Consider the following 15536-nt stretch of genomic DNA (forward strand, 5'->3'; position numbering starts at 1 on the left):
TGTTAGTTTCGGCCCATCTCTCTAGTCTGTCAAGATCGTTTTGAATTCTGCTCCTGTCTTCTGGAGTGTTAGCTATCCCTCCGAGTTTGGTGTCATCTGCAAACTTGATGATCGTGCCTTCTAACCCTTCGTCTAAGTCGTTAATAAAGATGTTGAACAGAACCGGGCCCAGGACGGAGCCCTGCGGCACTCCACTTGTCACTTCTTTCCATGATGAAGACGACGCATTGGTGAGCACCCTTTGGGTTCGTTCGCTTAGCCAATTACAGATCCACCTAACCGTAGTTTTGTCTAGCCCACATTTTACTAGTTTGTTTGCCAGAAGGTCGTGGGGGACTTTGTCGAAGGCCTTACTGAAATCTAGATATGCTACATCCACGGCATTCCCTGTATCGACCCAACTCGTAACTCTATCGAAAAAAGAGATCAGATTAGTCTGGCATGACTTGTTTTTGGTAAATCCGTGTTGACTATTAGCAATGACCGCATTTGTTTCTAAGTGTTTGCAGACCACTTCCTTAATGATCTTTTCCAGAATCTTGCCTGGTATTGATGTGAGGCTGACCGGACGGTAATTGTTTGGGTCGTTCTTTTTTCCCTTCTTGAAGATAGGGACCACATTCGCCCTCCTCCAATCTGCTGGGACTTCTCCTGTTCTCCAAGAACTCTCGAAGATGATTGCCAGTGGTTCTGAAATAACTTCCGCTAGTTCCTTCAATACTCTTGGATGTAGCTGATCTGGCCCTGGGGACTTGAATTCGTTTAGAGTGGCCAGGTGTTCCTGGACAACTTGTTTCCCTATTTGGGGTTGGATTTCCCCCAATCCTTCGTCCATTCCATGTTGCTGAGGTTGAAGATGGCTTTCTTTTTGTGAGAAGACCGAGGCAAAGAAGGCATTAAGCAGTTCTGCCTTTTCCCTATCCCCTGTCACCATCACCCCATCTACTCCTTGCAGTGGCCCTATCGCCTCCTTTTTCTTCCTTTTTCTACCAACATAAGCAAAAAAACCTTTTTTGTTGTTTTTTATGTCCCTGGCAAGCCTGAGCTCATTTTGCGCTTTAGCCTTGCGAACCTTTTCCCTACAGGAGTTGGCTATACGTTTGAATTCTTCTTTGGTGATTTCTCCCCTTTTCCACTTCTTGTGCATGTCACTTTTGAGCTTTAGCTCAGTTAGAAGTTCTTTGGACATCCATTCTGGCTTCTTTGCACTTGTCTTATTTTTCTTCTTTGTTGGCACTGTTTGCATTTGCGCCTTGAGTATTTCACTTTTGAAAAACTCCCATCCATCCTTAACTCCCTTGTTTTTTAATATCGGCGTCCATGGAATGCCGCTCAGTAATTCCTTCATTTTTTGGAAGTCAGCTCTCTTAAAGTCCAGAATGCGTGTTTGACTTGTCTTAGTTTCAGCATTCCTTTGTATTGCAAACTGCAGGAGCACATGGTCACTTTAGGAGCCTGCTGAGCCTCTGAGTGATATGGTGTATTTTTGCCCCCGGGAGGCAGCATGTTTCTCGAGCCATCCCATCCGGTCTGGAAATGATGGCTTCCGTTCCTCTAAGGAGGGAGTCACCTACTACCAAGACCTGTTTCCTTTGAGGATTGACAGGGTCCCTTTTGTGCAAGACAGTGTGTATGTCCCCTGAAGAGTGTTCCTGTTGAAGTGAATCATGTAGGTGTAAAGTGTTGTCCTCCTCCTCAACATCCCCAGTGCATTCATCAATGACAATCCATTGAGATACATCCGAGAGCCCATTACTCTCCCAAGGATGTTCCTGTTGCTCCTGGTCTATGATTGGGGATGGAGCATTTGCATGATTACATAAGTGTGACTGTGGTGATGCACTGTCCCCGTCAGGGCTATCCCCTGCGCATTGATCCAGGATGGTCCACTGAGTGGTATCTAAGAAACTGTGGTCCTCCACAAGATGTGTTTCCTGATTGTATGTTAATGATGTAAGAATTTCATATCTGTTGTGTAAATGCAGCTGAGCAGAGGAGTTCTGTGGAGGCTGCCTGGTCCTGGGTCTCCTTCTATGGGTGACCTCCTTCCAAGCCTGAGGGTTGTCTACCTTTGAGTTGATCTCCCCATAAGGTTCCTGATCATGGTCTTGGTGGTGTTGGTGTGATGCAGGCTGCTGATCTACAGCAGTGTGTTGTGCAGTGTCCAAGAAGAGCTCGAGTGCCTGAATGTCCTTAAGGGTCTTAATATGGTGCTCGAGCTGTTGGATCCTCTGCTCCATCAGAGTCATCTGTTTGCATTTGGAGCAGATGTAGTTGTCTAGTTTTTGTGTGAAAAAGCGGAACATGCCACAGCTGGTGCATGTGATGGGAATGTTTTGCTTTTGTTGCATCTCTTGGTGAGCGTGGTGGCCAAGTGGGATCTTTGTACAGTTAAGTAATAAGCACGCACTTTATGTGCAGACTGCAACAAACCACGTCTTTGTGTATTTGTTTATGTTGCTTTGTTTCCTGTATGTACTGCAAAGGATAGTTAGTAAAGGTGCCTTTGACCACAGGAGCCAAGCCCAAACTCAGTTTAAAATTTTAGCCAAATCTTAGCCAAATCCTACCTGAAGCCAGGGAGCAAAAATGTCCTCCTGCTTCCTCTGCTTCTGCGAGAACCAACTGCCCTTCTGGGATCAGGCTCTGGCAGAAACTCACACTGGCAAATAAAGCTTTTCCAGAAACTCAATTAACAGGGGACAATGCCTGCTGTCAATCAACTTAAGTACCTGGCTCTCTTTCAACACAACAGTCACACAACAGTTAGACTTTGACCACAGGAGCCAAGCCCAAACTCAGTTTAAAATCTTAGCCAAATCTTAGCCAAATCCTACCTGAAGCCAGGGAGCAAAAATGTCCTCCTGCTTCCTCTGCTTCTGCGAGAACCAACTGCCCTTCTGGGATCAGGCTCTGGCAGAAACTCACACTGGCAAATAAAGCTTTCCCAGAAACTCAATTAACAGGGGACAATGCCTGCTGTCAATCAACTTAAGTACCTGGCTCTCTTTCAACACAACAGTCACACAACAGTTAGACTTTGACCACAGGAGCCAAGCCCAAACTCAGTTTAAAATTTTAGCCAAATCTTAGCCAAATCCTACCTGAAGCCAGGGAGCAAAAATGTCCTCCTGCTTCCTCTGCTTCTGCGAGAACCAACCAGCTCCTGGTTGTTACTCAAGAGGAAGGTGTGGTCAACGTTATTTTTTTTACTCTTTCTACTAAATTAGCCAAGAAAGCTATCCCAAATTAAAACATTCCCATAAATACTTCCACAGAAGTTACTAGTCCAGAAAAAGTGGATGAGCCTGTTTACCTATGTAAGTTAACCAAGCTGGTGCATTTAAAACGTCTTGGGGCAAGTTGTGAGTAAATAGATGGCTACTTAGAACTCTTTGGTAAACTGGTGTGAGAGTCTTGATGGACGTCTTTGAGATGATTGATGTGTAACATCTTGTAAGTTTTATGTACTAATGCCTATTAAAGCTAAAGCCGGTCACTTCACAATCCTGTTGGGTGACCCCCCCCCCTTTTACTTCAGTATCTTAACCAAGAGGCATTTTTTATTAGAAGGCTTTGACTAAATTAAACTTGGAGTCAAATGGTGAAACCTTGGTTTTATTTTACAGTAAGGGCTGAGTTAAAACCTTCAGTACTATGAGAAGGAAGCATATCTAAATTATGAATGGTTCAAGTCCATTATTTGCACTACGGTGAATGAAAGAAACAGATAAAAGAATAGTCTTGATAGAACACAAAATTGATTAAATCAGTCAGAAATCTTGCGCACATGATGTAGATCCTATCACTTGGTCAGTAATGATTTACTGCAGCTGGCTACTAACCAGCTGTGCCACAGACCGGCCCCTTATAACATACAGTAAAATCTCGGTAATCCGAGCCCTGGTGATCCGAGGCTCTGGATTACCCGGGGGGGGGGGGCACTGGGCCCCCCTCCCCGTCCTAAAGGAGCCCTCACCCCTTGGAAGGAGCCCACGTGGGGAGGCTAATTTAACTAATTTACGTCACCTTAAAAATGTCCAGCAGCGTGCGTACTCCATCAAGGACTCGGCGTCACAGTGGATAATGAAGCAGCAGTCCCCCTGTGGCCGGAATCTGTCATACCCTCACAAAGCCAGAAGCTGGAAAATGTTAAATAGGTTCTGTGTCTCTGTCTATGTGTGTTGTATGTCTCATTAGACATATAACACACATAGCATTGAATGTTTGCCATGTATATGTACATTGTGATCCACCCTGAGTCCCCTTCGGGGTGAGAAGGGCGGAATATAAATACTGCAAATAAATAAATAAATAAATAAATAAGAACATGTGGTGGTGTACTTGCAGGTATCCCTGATTCTTTCAATTTTAAAGAGTATGGAGAAATTTCACACTTGAATGTGTGTCAAGAGATGTCCACATCTTGCCCTTTATGTTATGTGTGAGAGAGAAAGTACAAGGCCAGGGATAGAAAAGTTGTTCTCCTGATGTTGATGAACTGTTATTCCCATTGTCCCTAATTATTGACTAGATGGGCAAATTGGATGTCCATTGGAGTTTTGACATTTAGATAGGCAAAGGTTCCCTAACCCTGATTAAATCCTTTTATACCATCATAAATAAAAGCTTTGCAGCTACTCATCTTTAGTTTGCAACCAGTGTTAATGTTACCCACCTTTTCAGTATACAGTACAGTATCTTTTTATTGGACTTAATAGGCTATAGTCTTTTTCCTTTTTCTTTCTAACCCAAAAGATGCAATTATTCTCAATTCCAGTGCCTGTGGTGCACATAAGAGGGTTATGTATAATCCATTTTTCGCAAGTGTATAATTTCTTTAGTAGTATAATTTTAGTTCTAATATTTTTGGTGATTTCTAGTATATCCTCCAATCTTCAAGATGTGCTTAACACCAGGCAGAAAGTATTTGTCATGCCCACAGAATTTGTATCATTCTGCTTATCTCTTACAGTTGCCATCCATTATGAGGTACCACAAAACTGTGGTGATGTTTGCTCCCTGATGGTTCTAAATGAGTCCGGGATTTGGAGTACCATAGAATATAAGCATTTTAGTTTGGGTTGGTAGAGACCACAAGGGCCATCTAGTTCAATCCCCTGTCATGGAGCAGGTGGCAAGACCTCCAAAAAAGGAGAATCTGATCCACTGTCCTAATATTTAGGTGACATTTCTTGTCTTGTTATTTGAATCTATCAGTTTGTGTCTTATTTTGGAGTAGTGGAAACAAAGCCTGTTCTGTCTTCTCCGTGATGTTGCTTCAAATGCAAGGATCAGTCTTCTCCAGCATACCCAGCTCATATGGCTTGATTTACAGATCTGTCAGTATCTTGGTCACCCTCCTCTTCTTGATACATTCCAACTTGTCAATATCCTTCTTGAATTGTGGTGTCTAGAAGTACAGTAGACTTCCAGTTAACTGGCATCCCTGGGGATTTGGAGATGCGGGATAAATGTAGTTTCTGGTTACCTGAGTTTTACTCTTAAAAATAAGCCTAACAAATATGGCACCCCATGCTATACCATACCATAAACTCTGTATTGACTAGATATTAATATCAAAATACAACAATTAAAAGCAAATAAAGAAATATAGGCAAACTTAACAATGTTAGAGCCTCCGGTGATATAGCAGGTTAAACCGCTGACCTGCTGAACTTCCTGACTGGAAGGTTTGAATCCGGGAAGCAGGGTGAACTCCCGCTGTTAGCCCCAGCTTCTGCCTACCTAGCAGTTCAAAAACATGCAAATGTGAGTAGATCAATAGGTACCGCTCCGGCAGGAAGGTAACAGTGCTCCATGCAGTCATGTCGCCCACATGACCTTGGAGGCATCTATGGACAACGCTGGCTGTTTGGCTTAGAAATGGAGATGAGCACCACACCTTAGTGTCAGACTCAACTCGACTTAATGTCAAGGGGAAGCCTTTACCTTTACTAACTTAATGTAACACAGTTTCACTGTTTTGCAGTTGTAGTATAAAAAACAACTTTAAATTAAACAAATATTATTTCTTATTTTTTAACCTAGGTGTTGAGTTAACTGACAGTCTACTACAGATGCAATATTTCAGGCTAAAGTCTGTGCATGAGTAATAGGCAATGAATTATTCTTATTTAGATGTTTGAATGAATACATGAGGGCTTTAAACAGTGGAGGAGGCATGCTTGCCAGTGACATCCAGAATGTTCTTGTGCATACCGGCTCTCCTTTAGATGCTTACACATTCTGTGTGAAAATCTCAAGAGGGCTTCTGAAGCCTTGTTCAAGTGCTCAGATAGGGTTAACAAAGAGAACAGGTTAATTCCAGCTCTTTTTTATTATTCCTTTCAGATAGCAAATAATAGTCTGAAAAGAGGAAACTTCAGTACCTGTATAAACCCTTCATGTAAGGAGATCACCAAAAAAATCGGGGTTTCTGATTAGTGTGGAAAGGCTGCATTAATAGTAGAGGCTTTCTTTTTTCACACTGTTGCTCTCCATGTAAAGACAACAATGGGTTCATTGCTCCCTTTGCTCACACATTTTTTTATAACCATCTTTTAACTTTCTGGAGTGTTTGTCTAAAAATACTTAGAAACCATCCTGCCATTGGTTTAGTGTGCATAATTTTAAGTCCTACACCTCTACAGATATTCTAGCTATTTTCTGGTTTGATGTAGGACAGTGGTGTGGTGTTATTTGGGTTTGTGAGAGGGCATAAAGAACATTAGTTGAAGGCCAAACCATCTTGGGATATTGAGAGCCTCTTTCTGTGATAGGGGGACAGTATGGAAACCATAACATTGTTTGTCTTCATCCGTGGCTTACCATCAGTTTGTGTATGTGTAGATGAAGCTTGTCAAACTCCCTAAAATGATATAAGATGCCTCCTGCATATATGTAAACAAATCAAATATTTCAAAATATTTGTTTCTCCCCAAAGCAAATTGCAAATCAGGTAAGCCATGTTGGTTTGGGAATTCTATATCTCAGCGACCAGATAGCAGAGATTCTTAATATGAAACCCCAAAACTGATTAGTAGAGCTGACAAAAGGCAGGCAAAAGCAACCAGTTAGCATTCCTATTTTTACATATGAGAAATCACCAAGGGTGCATCTGTACTGTAGAATGAATGCAGTCTGACACCACTTTAATTGCCATGAATTGATGCTCTGGAATGCAGGGATTTGTAGCTTGGTGAGACTCCAGCACTCTCTGGCAAAGACATTTTAAAACTGCAAATGCCATAGCATAGCATTTCATAGCATTGAGCTATGGCATTTAAAGTGCTGTCAAACTGAATTAATTCTACAAAAAGCAAGCCATGGTCAAATTTTCTTCTTTTTCTAATATTATAGAAATGATCTTTAAGGTTGATGGTGTGCTTGAACTTTTCTGTTATTTATCCATCATTTTCTGAGCAAAAATGATGCTTTCAGTGGTTTGATGGACTGTATTGGACACTAACCGTTTCTTAATACAATGACTAATTAGGAAGAAGTGTAAAAAGGTGGTGGAAAGGAACTGTGCAGTGACGAAGGTGTGGGGAGAATTTATTACTTTAGCTAAGGATGCAAGTGATTTAAAATATGTCTCCTTACAGTAAGCTATTGTGTTTGTTTCTGCCATACTTGGTAAATGCTCAACTAGCAGTAATAATTGCTTTATGGGTGTGTTTGTTTTCTGTTTTGCTTCAGATAGTCGTTTGGAAGAGATACAGTGACTTTAAGAAATTGCACAAAGAACTCTGGCAGATTCATAAACACTTATTCAGGCATACAGAATTGTTTCCGCCTTTTGCTAAAGCAATAGTATTTGGTAAGCATAAGTTTTTTTAATTGCTTAACTCATTTGGGAATGGCTGATTGATGCATCAGTGTGGGTGTTCTCTGTGTTGAAAATGGATGAGTATATGTGAGTGCGGTTGTGTGGTTTTATATTCATTAATTAAATGAAATCATCACTATTGAATAAAACCCAAGTTATATTGTCTTTCTGTCTGCAATATGATAATTTATTATTGCTGAAGACTTCAAGATAAAAATTATGTATACTGTGCAGAGTTGCAAATCTGCAGTAAAACTTCTGGGGATTCAAAGTAGATGTAACTAGGTACGATCTATTTAAATCTTTTAACTGTGCTTGGATTTTCAAGAAAAGTTACTCCTTCTATTTGTGCAAGTCTTCCCTTTACATGCATGCTTTTGAAAATCATAGTTAATCCCCAACCATAGCCTGTAGTTACATGTCTAATAACGAGAAGTTGGTAGAGGTGGGTGGATTAATGTCATAGAATGAAACAGCTTTTGGACCAGAAAATTTTAAAAGGCCACAGCTTTATTATTATAGCTATAAAGTGCTGGTGTGTCACAGATCCTTGCCTACCATCTGTGATGAGCCCCAACTTCTGACCAGAATGCCAGGGGGCAACAGTGGGAAGACAGTGAGGATCTACCATTGTGCTATTTCCTCGTGACCTGGGAGCCAGGAGTTTCTTGTGTTTACCTGCACCTCCACAGACGCTTAAAATGGCCCTCAACTTGAGGCTGTGCTCAAATAAATCAAATAAACCTTGATTCATACTGTACTGTTAAAATAGTGAGAAAGGCATAGCAGAAAACTTTGAATTAGAGGATGGGCAGGAAGGCAGTTTATATTAGTGAGCCAGTATGGTGTAGTGGCTTCAATGTTGGGCTCTGACTCTGTAGACCCCGTTCAGCCATGGAAACCTACTGGATGACCTTGGGCAAGTCATACTTTCTCAGTCCTACAGGAAGGCAAAAGGCAAACCTTTTCTGAACAACTCTTACTAAGAAAACCATGTGATAAGCCTTCCTTTGATTTTTTAAAGTCTGAAATGACTTGAAGGCATACAAGCATAAGAACAACAGGAGGAAGGCATTCCAAGACTGAATAGAAAAAGACCAGTGTTGAAACCTGCAGCTTTAATATCTGGTTCCAGGGTCATCTATTGAATGATGTTGTGCTTTCCTTGTTAAATTCCTGCTTGGGGATGTCTTCTGTTTCTCATCTGCTTTCTGCTTTCTTACTGATGTAAGCTCATCCAGTGACTTCCAAGGTCAGCTCACCTGGCAGTTGGTCCCGGATGGGGAAGGCTGTCTCTTCGTTGTTCCTTCAGATTGTCTTGGCTGGCACCTTCCTCCTTGAATTATAATTGAGAATGTCAGCAGGAAATGTTTAATCCTGTTTTAGCCTCTTTAAGTTACATGATCCTACTAAGTTTAGTATCTGAATAGTGAGAGAATCAATTATAGCTATGAAGATAATCAGTAAATAATTACCCCAGCTCCTTATCACAAGATAAGCAGCAACGAAAAGCAGGGCAGGGAGAATGGTTTCAACACAGAAAAAGGGGATTAGGGAGTCTTACAAAGGACAGATATAGTTCCACTCTCTTTCTTTAATAAGTATAGAATGAAGGATTAAGCATTCCTAGATATACCTTATGCACCAATCCTAGATTACCAAGGGAATGGGCAGCCTTAAGTATGGCAGCTCACTAGGCTGGCAAATCTCCAGAGCTTTTCCTGTTACAGGTTTCTTCTTATTATTGTCCAGGACATGAAGTGACTCAATAACCGCATTCTAGCGGTAGTCCTTATAAAAGCTATTGTGGTTTAGTTGGGCTCTGCTGTCCGCAATGCAGCAGGCACCAAAACAAAGCTGTTACAGGAGGTGTTGCATTTGGCCATGCCCATAGTCTCTTATGCATCTTTAACAAGGGTTTTGGTATACTCCTTGCAAGGATATTTGTTCTTCTGGTGTAGGTGGCTGCCTACCTTGCCACTTGCTAAGCTGCATTCTCTCTGCCTGCTATTTCTGCCTCCCTCTGCTGTCACTTATTTTTACTTGCAGCTTTGGCTAGATCTACACAGCCCTATATCCCAGGATCTGATCCCAGATTGTTTGCTTTGAACTGGATTATATGAGTCTACACTGTTAGATAATCTGGGATAAGCAGATAATCTGGGATCAGATCATGGGATATAGGGCAGCGTAGAAGGGGCCTTTGCCACTATTGGTATTGAGCACTTTCTCTCAGTATTGGTGCCAGTGATGCTTCCTGGCAACTGGATCCAGATCAGAAATATGTTCATCTGTTTTTGTGCTGAGAGGTGAAAGGAAAGTTCAAAACTGCACAACACATATTATGGGAACATAGAATGTGAGAAGCGGGAGTTGGGGAAACTAGACATAATAAAACAAGAAATTGAAGAATAAACATTTATTTATTTATTTACAACATTGGGTGAGTGAGCTAAAGTGGATAGGAATGGAATATTTTGAGACAGATGATTACACAATATTTCATTCAGGCAATAAAAACCTAAAGAGAAATGGGGTGGCATTTATAGCAAGGAGAGATACAGCAAAAGCAATCAAAGCATATCATGCAAGGTCTGACCAAATCATGTGAAAAAGACTTCAGGGAAAACTGACTTAATCCAACTAATGGGGAACAAAAATAAATGTAATGATTCTATTCTGGATTTCAGGAAACTGATCACACATCAAAACAGATTTGTTTGTTAATCATAGGTGATTGGAAAGCAAAAATAAGAAACAGAGCAGAATGAAAGACTGTAGAAAAATGTGGTTAGGGATCGCGAAAGGAAGTAGGAGACCACCTGACTGAATTTTGCTTGGCCAACAGCTAGTTTATTGCAAACACATTCTTCAAGTGGCATCTTCTGATTGCTTCTATAGAAATCAACCGGACTGTATAGCTGGAAGCCGCAGATGGATAAGCTCAATTCTTTCTGCAAAAACAAGACTAGGAGCAGATTGCGGCACATGTCAGGGACTGCTAATGTAAAATATTACAGTAAAACTAAAGAAAAACCCTTAACCAACCCTAATTCTTAAATACCCAAAGAACACCCCCGTAGAATTTAAAGGGAACATGAAAAATAGATTTGCATTATTAAGCCTAATTGATCAGGAGCCACAAAAACTTTGCACTGAAGCCAGGGACATTGCCAGGAAGGAATGAAAAAAGTCTCTAGAGAAGTCTCAATGAATAACAGATTAAACTATTGAAGACAAGACAAAAATGAAAGGTGACAGAAATAGTCAGAACCCTGAATGCAACTCTATGATTCTATGTTCTTGAGGTGTGCACAGGAACAAGAACTACTATAATAATGCAAAGAAATGGAAGATGACAATAAAAAAGGAAGAACAAGAGACTTCTTCCACATATTTAGAGAAATCAAAGGGAAATCTAAGAGTGGGGATGTTCTGTGACCAGCAGAAGAATACATTACACAACCAAACAGAAATAAAGAGATAATGGATACTAAGCCTGTGCAATTAATGAAAAAAAATATTTCAATACTCATTACTAAATTAGAGGGGTGGTGATGATGGCAAATAGTTTCTAAATTGTTTCTAAAATATAGCAAGAGGTCCATTTTAAAACGTTTTTATGAACAACATTTTAAAAAATAAAACATTTCCCAGAATTCTGCTCGTTAGAGCCTCAATGTGAGTATGGTCTCTACCTGTCTCTCTCTGGGCCGGCCATGTGCCAGAGGGGCTTCTTCTTTCCTTGGCCATCCATCCAGCCAGGCATCCCTCCCTCCCTCCACTCCGCCCTTGCCATCTCCTCAGGACTCTTTGGGTGAACTAAATTCAGCCCCTTTGGGGGAGAAGCGGCACTTGCAACGGAGAACTGGAACCATTTACAAGACTTACATAACTCTTCTGAAAGTCATAGGTCAGTGTTTTGAATTTTGTTTTTTGCGTGGGTGCCCCTCCTATTTCTTAATATCTGGTCGTATGTATGAATCTTACAAAATAGATACGACAAATGTGGCAGAAACAAAATTTTGCACAGCCCTAATGTATACACTACACGGAAGAACTACAATAGGCCCTTGTATTACATGAGGGATCTGTTCTGAACCTTTTACATAATACGATTTTTGTGTAAAATCTGGAATCCTTTTTCTGGAGAAAGATTATCCTATATCCTTATATCTTCAGTAAACTTATTTTACATGTTACAAAGAATAACACAATAAGACCTCTGTACCCATAGAGGATACTTTCTTGGCCAGAGCACAGTTACATGAAATTGCAGATATGACCAAACACCATTAAATTATTTCATACCAAAGAGTTGCATTGGAGAATAAACATGCTTTGAATGCAGTGTGATCATGTGAGGTGTAGTTAAATGGGATAGTTAGATTGCAGGTGAGATGGGAGGAATAGGACAGAGCACTTCATGCTGCAACATATTCTACTAGTTCACTATATTTTCTTTCAGAGTCTGTATAAGAATCGATTAGTGATAAAGCAGTTTTATTTTTATTTTTTCTCTTGAGACCATAATCCTTTTTGGTCTAGACAATTTTATTAAATTGCATAGACAACTTCAGAATTCTGGGGAAAATGTGCTCAAAGGATGTATTATTTAACGTATCAGGTGAATTAGAGATTGTAAAATATTGTGTTATTACCGAGGCTTGCGTTTACAATGGTGTGCATCAGGAGCAATACTTGTCAAAAGAAATAACCCAATAAAATGGGTAATGATTATTTAGAAGGAAAATGGCAAGACTGAAACATTTTATGCATTTAGAGTAGAAGAATTAAAGAGACATAGCTGACTATTATAGTTCTCTGATCTGAAAACAAATCAAGCAAAATCATTGTTCTTTACTTTCAAGAGAAAGTTAGAACACAAGTTAGTAAAAAAAAAAAACACCTGTTAGGAATTTTTTCCTTCTGTGTACCTTAAGTACAATCCTTTGCATATTTAGGTGAGATAAAAATAAAAACAAACAAATAAATAAGTAAATCCTTCAATAAATAGAAGCGTGTTTCATTGAGATAAATGGGACATATTCACAGATAATTGTGTTTACTATATGCCATTGTCTTACAAATTTTTACACTGAAAGTTTATATCAAAATTAGGGCTATGAGAAAATATGCTTTTTAAAAATTCAGTTGCTTCATGATAGCACTTCCAAGTTTTAAAATTATTTTTAAGCCCTCTTTTTCAATGCTGGCTTCTAATGTGTGGTGAGTTAATTTTTAATATATATTTCGGCATTTTAATCACTCTTATTGAATATGTAAGCCAATTTATCCTGGCTTAAAAAGATAGAATGGAAGGCAATGCAAGCCATTCTTCTGGAACAGAGTTAGAATATCTCTTTCATTATCTGTGTAGAAAGAGTGAATATAGTGTATTTCTCTACATTGCCAAAATTGCATTTTCCATGTACAAGAGGGAGGTATTAGCTGGCTTGTGGGAACCTCCCCATTTGCTGAAGTATAAAATAAAATAAATGTAAAGGTGTGGGAAGAACCTAAAACAGCAGAGCAGGGACTTGGTATGCTCAGCTGCCATAGAATGGCAAAATAGTAAAGTGGTGACTATTGACTATGCCAGACAATGGCATGACTGTTTGGAATTTGCATTGCACCTTCTAATTTTTTGTTGCAAACTCACTTATTTCTTCCAAAGCTCTGTCTCTTGTGTCCTAAGCCCAGCCACATTTAGTTCTTATCCTATTCTTCTTTACTAGTTATAGGCTGCAGCTGTGCTTTTTATCACCCCTTTGTGTACCTTGTTGTTTGTGGGTGCTTTCAGAAGTGGATTTTATTGTGCAGTTGCATTCACTAAATTTTCCAGATAGACATATCAATACCAGTTTCTAGTTCTCCTTCCATGTTTTCCAATTGCTTCATTTGGTCTCTTATTAGAAGAAAAAACCCATTAAGGAAGAAAAGGTGAATAGTTGCACAATTCCTGTTGCTAGTTAGCATTATCAGCATTCAGTCTCAAGGCATCCTTTGTCCTTTTCAGTGAATTGTAGGAGAAATCATGCTGATTGTTGACCATCAGTGCTGTGTCATCATAGAAACATAGAATAATTGACTTTGAAGGAACTGTAAGGGCCATCTAGTCCAATGCGTAGGTAAGCACTCCCAAGATATGGACATACCCCAGTTTAAAGATCTCCAAAGAAGGAGAGTCTTCAAAGAAGTTTATTCTACTGTGGAAGACTTTTTAACATCAGGACATACTTCCTGATGTTTAGATGGGATCTATTGGCTTGTAATTTAACCCAGTGGTTTATGTCCTCTGGAGCAGCAGAACCCAAGCTGGCTCCTTCTTCTACATGACATTCCATCAGATATTTAAAGATTACACTAGACAACACACATTTTGGTGCTTCAAATATTAGACCTGCTTCTGGGTATAGTTGACTTGTCAATTCCAAAAATGGCACCAGTTTCCCCTTATCAGCTTTAGTTTTTGAAATACAGAACATATGCCATATACCAGTCACCATCTGCTCACCCATAAAGAATAATTATAACCATATCTAAGAAACTAAAGATGACATGGTCTATCCAATGCAAGTTTCTGAATCAATGCCTCAAATAACCCCAGGAATAGGCATCATTGATCTACTCACATTTGCATGTTTTCAAACTGCTAGGTTGGCAGAAGCTGGGGCTAACAGCAGGAGCTCACCTCGCTCCTTGGATTCAAATCACCAAACTTTCAGCCAGCAAGTTCAGCAGCTCAGCGGTTTAATCCCAATATATATCTATATATATAAAAGAGTGATGGCATCAGGGCAGCGGACAAAACAACAAAACTACAGGCCCCCCAACTTCGAAATTTGACAACACAACCCATCATCCACGGCTCTAGGTTGATACAACAAAAAGAAAAGCGCAAAATGAGCTCAGGGTTGCCAGGGACATAAAAAACAACAAAAAAGGCTTTTTTGCTTTCGTTGGTAGAAAAAGGAAGAACAAGGAGGCGATAGGGCCACTGCAAGGAGAAGATGGGGTGATGGTGACAAGGGACAGGGAAAAGGCAGAACTACTTAATGCCTTCTTTGCCTCGGTCTTCTCACAAAAAGAAAGCCATCTTCAACCTCAGCAACCTGGAATGGACGTAGGATTGGGGGAAATCTAACCCCAAATAGGGAAACAAGTTGTCCAGGAACACCTGGCCACTCTAAACGAATTCAAGTCCCCAGGGCCAGATCAGCTACATCCAAGAGTATTGAAGGAACTAGCGGAAGTTATTTCAGAATCACTGGCAATCATCTTCGAGAGTTCTTGGAGAACAGGAGAAGTCCCAGCAGATTGGAAGAGGGCGAATGTGGTCCCTATCTTCAAGAAGGGAAAAAAGAAAGACCCAAACAATTACCCTCCGGTCAGCCTCACGTCGATACCAGGCAAGATTCTGGAAAAGATCATTAAGGAAGTGGTCTGCAAACACTTGGAAACAAATGCGGTCATTGCTAATAGTCAATATGGATTTACCAAAAACAAGTCATGCCAGACTAATCTGATCTCTTTTTTCGATAGAGTTACGAGTTGGGTCGATACAGGGAATGCTGTGGATGTAGCCTACCTGGATTTCAGTAAGGCCTTCGACAAAGTCCCCCATGACCTTCTGGCAAACAAACTAGTAAAATGTGGGCTAGACAAAACTACGGTTAGGTGGATCTGTAATTAGCTAAGCGAA

General features: G+C 40.3%; 1 protein-coding gene across 2 annotated transcripts in view; it reads left to right on the forward strand.

The window, feature by feature from the left end:
• Window positions 1-15536, forward strand: part of rps6kc1 (ribosomal protein S6 kinase C1) — a 143755-nt gene that overhangs the window by 20230 nt on the left and 107989 nt on the right. Inside the window, exon 3 of one of the 2 annotated variants that reach the window (XM_008125839.3) lies at window positions 7702-7822. The exons of the other annotated variant lie outside the window; for it this stretch is intronic. Within the exon in view, the coding sequence (XP_008124046.1) occupies window positions 7702-7822 (121 nt within the window). The remainder of the gene's footprint in view (window positions 1-7701; window positions 7823-15536) is intronic. 2 annotated transcript variants of the gene reach the window in all.

This window comes from Anolis carolinensis, chromosome 1 (genome assembly GCF_035594765.1).
Source record: "Anolis carolinensis isolate JA03-04 chromosome 1, rAnoCar3.1.pri, whole genome shotgun sequence".
In the NCBI taxonomy this organism is placed as follows: Eukaryota; Metazoa; Chordata; class Lepidosauria; order Squamata; family Dactyloidae; genus Anolis; species Anolis carolinensis.